At 39.3% G+C, this 12,518-nt stretch overlaps 1 protein-coding gene across 6 annotated transcripts in view; it reads right to left on the reverse strand.

Moving 5' to 3' along the window:
- The window catches only part of NBEA (neurobeachin), a 674,548-nt gene that overhangs the window by 12,095 nt on the left and 649,935 nt on the right, over positions 1-12,518 (reverse strand). For 4 of the 6 annotated variants that reach the window (XM_070800567.1, XM_070800565.1, XM_070800568.1 and 1 more), the window contains 4 exons: positions 11,119-11,311; positions 9,175-9,246; positions 6,845-7,000; positions 6,147-6,317 (listed from right to left, as the gene is read on the reverse strand). In XM_070800567.1, coding sequence (XP_070656668.1) covers positions 6,147-6,317; positions 6,845-7,000; positions 9,175-9,246; positions 11,119-11,311 — 592 coding nt within the window. The remainder of the gene's footprint in view (positions 1-6,146; positions 6,318-6,844; positions 7,001-9,174; positions 9,247-11,118; positions 11,312-12,518) is intronic. The other 2 variants (XM_070800569.1, XM_070800566.1) reach the window with 1 other exon arrangement.

Raw genomic sequence — 12,518 nt, forward strand, 5'->3', positions numbered from 1 at the left:
TGACATTCAGATTTTATCCCTGGCCTTTGTGGGGTCATTGCAGAATCACTGCAGAAAGTATTTTCAGTCATGTTTATACCTATATAAAAATGATGGATTTTTGACCTGAGTTTCCAGAATAAGAGATTTCAAAGGGTGTAGTATTTTCATCAGGGCTCTCTGATTTCAAGATTTATTTTGGAAAAAAAAAATGATGCTAGACATCATTTTAGTCATGAGGAGTCCCTTCTTGAGACACTGTGTCCTTGGCCACCTGAGGGCCTGCTGCAGAGGTTTGTGGCCCAAGTACTAGAAACACCTGGGCCTGCATTTTCCACAGGTCACAAGGTAACCCACATAAAAACATTTCATGGGTTGGAAAAAGTCCCATGATGTGATTTCATTTTATCACGCACTCATGGAGTACTTGAAAAAAAAAAATAGACGATAGATATAAACCTATCTAGTCATTAAGTCTAAGTTATTCTTTTTCTTCTTCAGAGAGGGCACTGACCACATTTTCCCCTGAGCATTGCTGTTTCAGGGCAGATGTCTGTCCTTGAAGTCCTGAGACTTCAAGACTAGGATCTAGGTCACAGTACTCAACTGTGCTACCATCCTCTTCCCCAAATAATCTACAGTTATCATCCGCCTGCCTTTCCCCAGGAGGTGCGATTCTGCATGGTGCCCAGAGATCCCGCTGGTATAGATCCAAGACACCTGGATCATGAGAGCACATTAGTCACGTCTGTTTCTTAGATTGCTTCTGGCTCAAGACAAAGACTCTTGCAGCCTCAGTTCTTTAAAGGGGGAAGGAAAAGCAGAAGCTGAGTGGCAAGCAGTCCTCTTCTTAGTCGAGAACCCTATAAAGTCTCCAAATGTTGGGCTGAGGGCACGGGAGGAGGTCTCCTGCAGAATGGGCCCTGTACTAGGGGCATTACATTATGGACATTGTCTTTTGGTCCCCAGGAAGCCCTACAAGGTAAGAATTATTACACACGTAACTACACCTCCTCTCAAAGTTATTACACATGTACCTACTATTACTACTACTAAGTCACTTCGGTCGTGTCCCACTCTGTGTGACCCCACACCTCCTCTCAAAATATATAATTATATATATTATACATATAATATCTTTAGGTTATTCTTTGTCTAAGCTTTCTTCATCCTCCATAGCACCACTGGTTAGTGGTGGCTGTGGAGCTGGGCACCAGGATGGTCATTTGAAAAGAAGGCTGGATGCAGACAAAGCAAGGGATGTGATTTGGCAGATGTTTAGTGATAGGTTGGAGCTGGCAGGAGTGTCAGTGTCCAGAGCTGAGGCTTACACAATGGGAGCCCAGGGAAAAGATGTGTGCACAGCTGGAGTCTCCTTTTCAATGGGCTTCTCATTTTATAGTTTGTTTTGCATAATGCTCAAACGTGAGCTAAAGCCTTGTTTTTCAAAAGTGAAATTGAAAAAGCACAATAACAAGCTCTTACACATATGACTCAAAGTGTATTCGTAGATTTGATTTGCAAAGATGAACAGTAAATTCTCTTTCAAAGTTTCCTGTTGCTATGATTAAAAAAAAATGTCAACCAGCTCTCTATCCAGCACCTTGTATCTGGTATAGACATTAAAACCACATATTTTACAAGCAGACTGGATTTGGAGCCGAGGCCCTGATGTGTTTTAAGTGTCTGCTGAAGAGACAATGTTGACTTGCCCTCTTGTGACTATCTCGTTGGAAGCTACCGCACGTAATGAGAAATGTCAAGTCCCAAGATCAATGAAATTTGGGGCTCCAGGGATTCAATAGGAATAGCATTGATCCTTTTAAAGAACACCGGTCAGAGATGGGCTGTAATATATTGTAGAGAAGGGCTCAGGAGGATAAGCGGCCAAGTCCAAGATACCTGCCTGACAAAAAATTCAATCAGCTTTGAGCACAGATTGCCTGCTCCGCTCGCCTTCCTTTCAGGCGGTCGCCTGCTTCCAATTAAAGTGCGCAAATTAATTTTTATCACTTCCAAATTAGTTTCACAATTTGTGTAAGAGTCTGCTTCAGATCAAAGCGTGTGTCCTTCACATCTCTGCAATTCTGTTATCTCGTCAGGCACCTATTTACATCTACAGGAAAATTGTCTATGTTCGGAGTTGCAAGTTTGAAAGAGTAGCAGTGAATATTAGCCTGCAATATATTAATAAAACCAGTATAATTAATTCAACTGGAACCTAGGCCAGGTAGCCTTTGCATGTTTCTTTAACGGTCTGAAACTCTGTAATCATCTGCTTACACGTTTTCATTGTATTTGTGGCAAATTCATTAAAACTGTAAAGGCAATTAGAAAAAGATTTATTTATGAGATGTCCAAGTTAGTCACAACAATATATGTATTTGATACAATGAAGCCATTAACTTTTTCAAACTTACCTAAAAAAATGCAGAAACATTATTTTTTCCCTCTGTGACACCAATAGAGCTATCCATTAAAAAATAATAATGACAATGTAAAAGAAGCATACATCTATTAAAGTGCTTGAGTTCATCTTGAGGAAGTTTTAGTGATGTGCACATAAGGTGAGTAAATGAATCCTATCACATTATGGTGGTGTGCTGGATAAATATGATTCAGCCTCTGACATACAAAGCGAATTTAATGTCCACAGCAAGACCAAGTCCTGAATTCTAACAGCTACTGGGATATTACATTTCATGCTAGGACTTCCCTCTTCAAGTCTAGGTTAATATATACAACCCTTGAAACCTAAGGGCATTGTGTCACACACTTTAATATGAATTTAGACGTAACTAGCTTTTTGGTCTTGTGTAGCAATGCATTATGAGATAGAAAGCACATATAGCCTGATTCTCTGACCTGTGAATTGGTAGCTAGAACAGATTAAACTGAAACTGGAAAAAGAAAAGCTTTTCCCTTTCATATTGTGGGTTTTCTGATGGCAAATACCCATGGCTGATCCCTGATGTGACAGTCAATTCAGTGTGTGCTTTGACTGCCTCTGCAAAAGGTGAATTGACCAACATATAAGGTCTCTCTAGGCATGCCTACATGAGCTGGGAGGTTGCCTTTTCTAACAGATTAAGTCAGTTACAAACCAGTCAAGTCGATCAACTACTAAAAATGACTTTTTTACTATCATGATTTTTACTATCCATGTGGCAAAAAGCTGAAATCAGTTTTTATATAATCATCCATCTGTGCCCAAGATATAACATTAAACATTTTGTAGATACAAGTACTTAGGAAACTAAATACTATCTGATAGCAATTCATGATTCATGCAATACTCAGTACACTTGATAATTCCAAGCAAGAGAAGCAGTTTTGTGACTCTTACAGTCTATATACACTATAATACAGACTTTTGGGTGAACCCCAGAAAATCAGAGACTTTGACTGCCCAGCCCTCCCAGCTGCTAATACAGTACCAGGACACAGCACATGTTCAGTACATGCTTGCTGCTTGGCCAATACTTTAGCAACTCATCCTGTTTAATCTAGAAGAGCATTTCTTCCCTTTTATGTTAAGGATAACAAATACAGTGGAACCATGCTATATATGCTCACATTAAATGTCTAGGAAAGTCTTGGCAGGGTGGGTTTTATGAAAGTCCTTTAGGTTTATAATGATGATGACAGTTTTTAATAAAAAAATGTATATCCCCACAAATGGAGACAATACTGTATATGTAATATTATGCAATAATTTCTTAGGGATAATCCTGTCTTTATTTAAAGCTTAAATAAAATGCTACATTTTAACAAATCTATCAGTCACAGTTTTGTTCTTAAGAATTAACATAAACATTCCTATTACACAGCTCCTACCATAGGAACTTTGAATACTCTAAATAATACTACATTTCACTCTTCTTGCTAAGTGATGGAGCAAAGATATGATCATTTGTCAACCATCATTTCGTTTAGAAGATAATTAGAAAATAAAGTAGTTAACAGATAATTACTATAATTTAACATTTTTATCTCATAGCAGGACATTATATTATCTTCTCTACTACCAGATGGTAGTTTTTAAGAAATGAATTCTTTTTGGAAACATCATTTTCATCATTTCTGAGCTTCATTTTGAAGATGTTAATTAATTGGATTTAAAACACTATTTTGCTTCTTTATAAAGTTTTTTCTATCTAATAACTTCTAATTTGTGTCAATAATAGATGGAAGATACCACACAGCTCTGGTGCTCAATTCAACTTCTCTTGTAATGAATGCTACACTAGTCTCAAAAAAGGAAATTTGGAAATATGTAAAAATACATTTAGACAAAATACATGTGATAATGTACCATGATTAAGAATAATAAAGTATAATAATAAAGTAGGTCAAATATATTTTACACACACACACACACACACCACAAGAATCCTGTTAAAAGCAAAGCCCTTTTTTTTTTTTTAGGGATACAGTTTTAAAAAGAGTAAATGACTTATTAGCAGTTAGAGTATGATGTTTTGTATACTGTAGAACTGGTGGCTGATTAGTTGCGCTGGTTGGAAATCAAGCAACACTGAATATGTGTTTTCCTCAAACCAATATCTCACAACTTGGAGCAGAGGCTAAAATGTATAATTACACATACTTTCTCTTATTCAGTATCTACAGTCAGAGACACAACTTCATAATACACTTGCAGTCGCTTCATCTACTTTTCTTCACCTCTAGCTATGGGCGATAAGACTAAATCACCGGGTCATCTAAATCACCCGGTCATTCCTTCTCTCACTACCTTCATATACACATGAAGATTTCCATGCCCAGCTCTCTCACAGTTATACCTTGGTCTCCTGGACGTTTCTTTTTTCTCTATAGTATTTCAGTGGCAGGTACATAGTATTCCTGGGAAATTCTTAGCTCTGTTTCATCATAAATGTTCCCAAACTCATGTTTTCAGAGTACTGTTAACATTGTGACCAATGTATGAATTATAATTGGAATAACCCTAGTTTAGGTACTCACCATTATTAACAGTTTACAGAAATCATTCTCTATTTTACAGGAGATACAAGCTTGGTAGTTAAAAGCAGTAATTATTTCTAGGAAATCTGTTATCTAGTTCCTCAGTCATTTAACAGTATTTATTGAAAACCTATAATGTGTGCAACTATGCCAGGAATCAGAACCTTCAGATGCAAAGAGAGGGTCTCATGGTGCGCTTCAGAGCTTCCTCAGAACAACATTTCGCAGGAATAATAACTGCTCTTTCATGAGCAAAAGGTTCCTCGGAAAACATGTTTGAGAAACCATGTGTGCGTGTGTGTGCTCAGTCGTGTGAGACTCTTCGCGACCCCATGGACTGTAGCTCACCAGGCTCCTCTGTCCATGGGATTCTCCAGGCAAGAATACTGGAGTGGGGTTGCTATTTCCTTCTCCAGGGGAATCTTCCCAACTCAGGGATCAAACCTGTGTCTCCTGCATTGGATTCTTTACCACTGCACCAGCTGGGAAGCCCTTGAGAAACTCTGGTTTATACAAACATCAACAGACGTATTTGTGTGACACTTTCAGAGCTTACATAGAGAATAAGAGTATATATACTGTGTTTTCTAAAATTTATTTTACTCTGGAGTACCTCTTTTTTTTCCCTGTGGAATATTTTTGGGAGCACTGTTGAGTAAAAAACACTCAGGAATCACCCTAAACAAAGAAATCATCTTATTCAGCTTTTGCTCCCCCCCATGCCTAACCTGAGGGGGTACTCAATCACTGTCAAATAAATAAACAGAGATACTGACTATACCCCTGATAGAAAGCAGTAAGTGTCCTCAGGAGGCACAAATAAAGTGTATGGAATTTCAGAGAAGGGAGAGAATACATTCAGCTGAGAGAAATCACAGGAAGTTGAAAGGACCAGGTGACATGGAAGGAAATTCTGAAAGGATGGGGACATTTGGAGACCGGGGAAGGGCAGCTGGGCAGAGGGTCACTGGGAGGGGATCTGGGAGTTTCCTCAGGCTGAAGGTTACAGTGGTTGCTCTCTTTTTACACTTTGAATACAGCTATATTCCAATAAAGAATACAGCTATATTCCAATGCTATTTAAGCTTTCATATTTTAAGATCCTTACAACCCCAGCAAAAGTTATTAGGGAAATTAAAGGAATTTACAGTCTGATGGGACAATTCCAGACCAATACTTACTGCTGTTCGGGTTGTCCCCTATGATGTGGTGTCGCCCGCTCCAGTACCAGAGCAGAAGGGTGGCATCGCGAGACCCAGACACAATGTAGCAGTCCCCACCAATGTACGACTCAGACCTGGCCAAGCACGTCACCACGTCCCAGTGGCCGAATACAATCTGAGTTAGCTTCCCTGCAACACAGAAACGGCAGGTTGAATCCAATGGCTATTTTTCTTTCAATGGTAGTAAGCTTAACTTTACTCTACTAGATTTGTGGAAAGTGACTCTACAGACCTGCAAACTTACAAGGTAATTCAAATCTAGCTACAGATTTAGGTTCTTGAATCCCTTCTGAAAAAATGATACAAGAACGTCACTTCGGTTTTTTTTTAAGAAAAGAACTTATAAAATAACACAATCATGATTTTTTTCCTCCCAGGCTAGGCTAGACTAAGGGGAGCTTTAAGGCCTTTTACTGGATTTGATTTGGGGGAGGGGGACAGTAGTCCCTTTTGTCCCATGAACTCAGGGCTCAACTCACGTTAAAGTTCAGAATGGATGAAATTAGAAGCAGTCAATTACTTCCAATGTGGACATTTAATTGGAATCTTGGCATCAAGATGAAGACACCTACATTAAGAAGTATGACTTCATATGAAGCTTTAGGTGAAACAACGGGCATTCTGATGAGGATAAGGTATTTCATAGCTCAGTTTACCTGTTTCTGTAGAATAAACTCTGAAGCTCTTATCCCAGAATCCACAGATAAGAATATAGCGATTATCTGCCGTGACCACAAAACAATGTGCATTGATTTGTATGCTCTGGTCAACGAGGTCTGTGATCTGCCGTTTATTCACACCAGAGTTATTGGCTAAATGTAAAATAGATACAGGAATTTAAAGAGAGATTCTACAAAGAGTTTCACCAAGCACTTATAGAAGGAATACTTTTATGCTTCATTTATCTAGAAATGGGTTCTAATGCTATATGATTAAGATTTTAGCATTTCCTCATGAGGAATATAAACTGTTTAGTAGCAATGATTATTTATGAACCATATTATATATTTAAAAATTTGTTGGAAATTTAAGTAGTTCTTCCACTGATATGAGGAATTCAAGATGGGAATTTACAACATAATAAAAATATTTATATGCACTTAATTCAATAGATATTCACCCTGCACAAGTTCATTATTGACCAACAAGTTCAATAATAATAAGGAATAAATATTGTATGAAGTATGTTACATAAGGAAAAAATGTCTTCATATTTGCCCCCATCTGTCATTTTCTGATGGCCTTTATGATTCATGGGAAAAGAAGAAAGTAGGGATTTGTGCGAGGGGTGTTGTTATGTAGGTGGCCCCTCAGGGAGCTTTAAGTCAGCAGCTTTAAAGACCTGGATTGTCAACAAACAGAAGCCTTTCAAGAATGGGCTAGCAGGGGAGGAGGGGAATGAGAAAGATGGGAGAGGGGCTGGGGAAGAAAGAGACAGGCAGAGAGTCACGGGCAGCACTGGGGCTGAATTGAATAGAGTCAAGAACTGAGAGACGCCCTGTGATTTCCCCAGTGCCTGTCTGCATGCCAGCCTGTCCCTTCCTCCACACCGTCCTTCCAGGCCAGATCCCTGGGCTGAATTCTTAAACAGAAAATGCAGATGTAGAAGACCACCATCACTTCCTAACACCAATTAAATGTAAGTGTTACTATTTGTGGACATCGACTAACACTATAATAATAATTACCAGAGAAGGCAAAAAGTCAAAACAAAAAATTTTAAAAACAGCAAAGGAAAAGAAAATCAAAGGTCTGAGTCCCTTGAAAACTATGTAGTTGGTGCTTGATTAATAGAATACAGCTATTAATCTTCCACGGTTACATTCTAGCTGTACGTGAAACTGTTGCTATTTTTTTAGCAGAGAAACAGCTAGAAGCTGGAATCCACTTGAAAAATATTCCTTGTCCTAAGCATATATTCTCCAAGAGAAATATAAGTGCTCTTCTGTGTAGGAGTATAGGTAACTAACCTAAATGGCTGCCTTGCATCTTATTTCTGGGTTCAAAGACGGAGGCTGAATTAATCGAAGGAAAAAATACCATAAATTGCTTATGGCTTTATAATTTTTCAAACCACATTCTATTTTTTTCTTATTTAGCTCTCATATGATCCCATGAGAACAGGCAGAATGAACATTATTAGGAACCATCCTACAGATATGAAACTGAGGCCCAGAAAGATTAAGACACTTGTTCTGCATCACACAGCTAATAAATGTGTATGTGATTATTTAAAAATGGAGAGGGAAAGGGTGGGAAGATTTGGGAGAATGACATTGAAACATGTAAAATATCATGTAAGAAACGAGTTGCCAGTCCAGGTTCGATACACGATACTGGATGCTTGGGGCTAGTGCACTGGGACGACCCAGAGGGATGGTATGGGGAGGGAGGAGGGAGGAGGGTTCAGGATGGGGAACACATGTATACCCGTGGCGGATTCATTTTGATATTTGGCAAAACTAATACAATTATGTAAAGTTTAAAAATAAAATAAAATAAAAAAAAATACTTTGAATACTGCTGCAAACAGTTACAGCTCCTGAGTTTGCAATTCATATAAAATCTTAAATTAAAAAAAAAAATGCTTAGCTCTACTGAATGGAGATTTCCAGAAAAGTTATTCTTTAGTATCAACTTTCTTAATAATAGCTTTGAATCCTTATATATTTGAAATAATATAAAGTTGTTAAAGAAGAGTTGTGGTTGAAAGAAAGCACAGTTTGGAATTATATACCTTGTTTAGAACCAATCTAAATGACCTCTGGAAATACCAAGAAAATACCACAAATCATTATTTTAATAACAAAAAATTCTTAGATGACATGTTATGATTTGCACAGCTCCTTGATGGCAATTTGACATTATTTGTACATTAATTTGTGACAGCAAAAGTATCATTCAACTGTCATTTGTGATAAATAACCACATAGGAAACTGTGGATAGGCAGCATTTATGAAAACGTATTTTTTGTTGTTAACATACCAATTAGTGGATCCATTTCAATGGGAAGATGATGGGCTTGGTCCAAGGAGTAACCTGGAGCTCCTCTGAGGCCTAAAGATTAATTAAAAGAGAAAATGACCATAAAGTTCTCAGAATGGAGGAATTTCCTAATAAGCAGTGTTATAACAATTATACAAAATATGTATTTTCTTAAAAATTATTTGGTAAATTACTGTAAGAATCATTCAGTCACACTACATGTTTTTGAAGACAAATCTTAAAAAAAGCATTACAACAGGGACTGTTGGTTTCCACTTAAGATGGAGAAAGCTGGGAAGAGTTGTTATCCTAACAACAGAAAAAGCTGGATAAAATAGAAGACGATAACATTTCTGGAATCCATCAGAGAGCTGAAATCTAAGTAAAGGGTTATGTCTACATGTAGAAATGGGTGTAAGCATGGGCTGACCTGGGCCAAGGCAGAGAGGAAGATGGGACTCCCATCCCTTCCAGCTTCTTTCAAAAGATGACAAGTCAACTGAAGGTACACAACTGAGCCACACCTAAATCTTAACCTAAAAGCTACTTTCAGAGGATTAATATTTAGAGCTTGACTGAGTTCTTTAGTCCTAATTTCTTACATGGGGTAACATATAAAACTTTAGAACAACTCTAAAGAAAACAAAATTCAAATCTTCACAGCTTTCTCTCAGTGCAAAATATTTCTAGAGGCTAAGACTCCTGTGAATGATAAAGTCATATTTGGGTTGGTCTGAAAGTTCATTCAGGTTTTTCTGTAAAGTATTATGGAAAAACCTGAACAAACCTTTTAGCCAACCTCAGATATTTTTAAGAGATGTCTTCTCCATATTTCTGAGTGAATGGAAGTCGCTCTACTTCATGTTGAAAGTATTACCAATAACCATAAAACAGGGGTATTCAGAAATTCTTAGGAGATTAAGCTAAAAGTAATCTGGTTTTCCAGAGTGATGCAGAAGTCAGTAGAATTAAGATTCAGGTGAACTTGGTGTGGTTCAGCCATTCAAACTTAGAGACAGTGGGGATATTGAGGCTTCTACGGAGATCATATAAGTAATGAACTGGGCCAACTAAATCATTTAGTCACATCCACTGCTGTCCTGGCTGGATAAGTATCAATTTGTCGAATTTTCATGACAGAATTATATCACTTCAAGATGTACTGGCTGGAACCTTCAGGAATGAGTTTGGAGAAAACACACATGAAATGGCTAAACAATTTAGATTTTGTCTTCTCTCGGACTCAAAGCTCCACAAAGAGAGGGATGCTATTTGCCTTGTCCACTGCTGCACTCCCAGTGCCCAGGACCACTTGACACAAAGTGGTCATTCGGATATTTCCTAAATGAGTTAATCAAGTGGGAGAAAAAGGATTTGAAACCACCTAGATTCAAACTTGTTTTTGTTTAGTATGGGATAAAATTTGTGTGTTTTTTTTTTTTTTTCTTCCCCTTGCAGGAGCAGGGTGGGAGGACCTGAATTATTTGTAGAACTGATTCAATTCATCAAATACTTATTAGATACTGATCCATTAGCCAAGCATTCTGTGAACGTCCCTGTGGCTCAGTGGGAAAGAATCTGCCTGTCAATGCAGACACAAGGGTTCGATCCGTGGGTTGGGAAGATCCCCTGGAGGAGGAAATGGTAACCCATTCCAGTGTTCTTGCCTGGGAAATCCCATGGACAGAGGAGCCTGGTGGATTACCATCTATGGGGTCACAAGAGTTGGACATGACCGAGTGACTAAACAACAACAAGCACCGCGTGCGGCACTGTAACACAGCAGCAATGAAGAAGGCAGACGAGTTATTTAGTGAAGTCTGGCAGTTATTTATTCTGCTGCTTTCTGTAGCTCATGTGGCACACTCGCTAGCCCTCCACACACTTACCTGAACCACAGCATTTTAGACCCCGCTAGTAAGTGACTCCCTTAGGCCCACGTACCTACTGTGTTGTGCCATCGGTTCACGGCAAACAGCCTGCTGCAGGTCACCGTCACCACCGCAGGGATGGTCAGGTGGGGGAGTGTGTTGGCCGCCACGTGCGTCACTGGGGAGTTTGACGGAAACTTCAGCACCATGATCACATCCTGCTGCATCTGATCTTTAAACATGAGTGGACTCTGTGGAAGGAAACACTGTTGAATAGAAAGGGAGGAGAGCAAAGAAAACAGAAAGAATAACAGAGTTAGTGACAGCATGGGGGAGCGTGAGATTAAAACAAGCTAGCGTGAGCGCAAGCAGGCAGCAGAGCAGTCGGCGCTCTGGTCTGTGAGGCGGGCACAGCCAAAGGAGCAGGCACTCCGCACAGCTGCTGGGAGAGGACCCCCAATTACTAATAACCAGCTGCAATTTAGGTGCTGCCAGACGATGGAAGAGGGCTTCCCTGGTGGCTTGCATGGTAAAGACTCTGCCTGCAATGCAGGAGACCCAGGTTCAATCCCTGGGTCATGAAGATCCCCTGGAGAAGGACATGGCAACCCACTCCAGTATTCTAGCCTGGAGAATCCCATGGACAGAGGAGCCTGGTGGACTACAGTTCATGGGGTTGCAGAGTCGGACATGACTGAGTGACTAACATGCTTCCAGAGATTTAAGAAGTTAGCTTAGAGATATGTCCACATGATGCAGTGTAATTTTTCAGTGCGGTTACACCACTGTGGTGGAAAGATCAGTCAAGCCAGTTCCCGACAGTGTTTATGTGAAATACGAAGTGAATTGATTCTTTCATCTTTTACCTGGATGATGTGGGGGCATGGCTACAGTCTAAATAATTAAAATTCCACAGCCTCCCTTGTCCGTGCTCCATGGGCACGTTTCTGCTGTGTCTCTGATGACCGTGGTTTAGGCTCCTTCCCGTGCTCAATGGTGAGCTTCCTGAGAGACAACACTCTCTTTGCTTTTTTAATCTTTGTTTCTCAAACATCTAGTATATGACTTGACAGAAAGGAGACACTATTAGTACTACTAGTAAGTAGTATGGTGGTGGTGGTTTAGTCGCCAAGACATATCTGACTCTTTGCCAACCCATGGAATGTAGTCTGTAAGGCTCCTCTGTCCGTGGGATTTCCCAGGCAAGAATACTGGCGTGGGTTGCAAAATACTGTACACATTATTACATAAAAGATAGATAAGAATGCTGGAAATAACCACTATTTAGCTTTCATGCATGTTTTCTAATTGTTCACTATTTTATGGAGACGTGTGTGTGTGTGTGTGTGTGTGTGAATTCTCTGCTACATAAACTTAAAAAGCTGATTTTCTTTATAAACAGTTCCATGCCAATTTAGCCTCTAACAATTTCCCCTAGGAAAGTAATGAGTTCTGACTGGGCATTTCTCCAGG

This window comes from Bos indicus, chromosome 12 (assembly GCF_029378745.1).
Source record: "Bos indicus isolate NIAB-ARS_2022 breed Sahiwal x Tharparkar chromosome 12, NIAB-ARS_B.indTharparkar_mat_pri_1.0, whole genome shotgun sequence".
NCBI classification, from domain to species: domain Eukaryota; kingdom Metazoa; phylum Chordata; class Mammalia; order Artiodactyla; family Bovidae; genus Bos; species Bos indicus.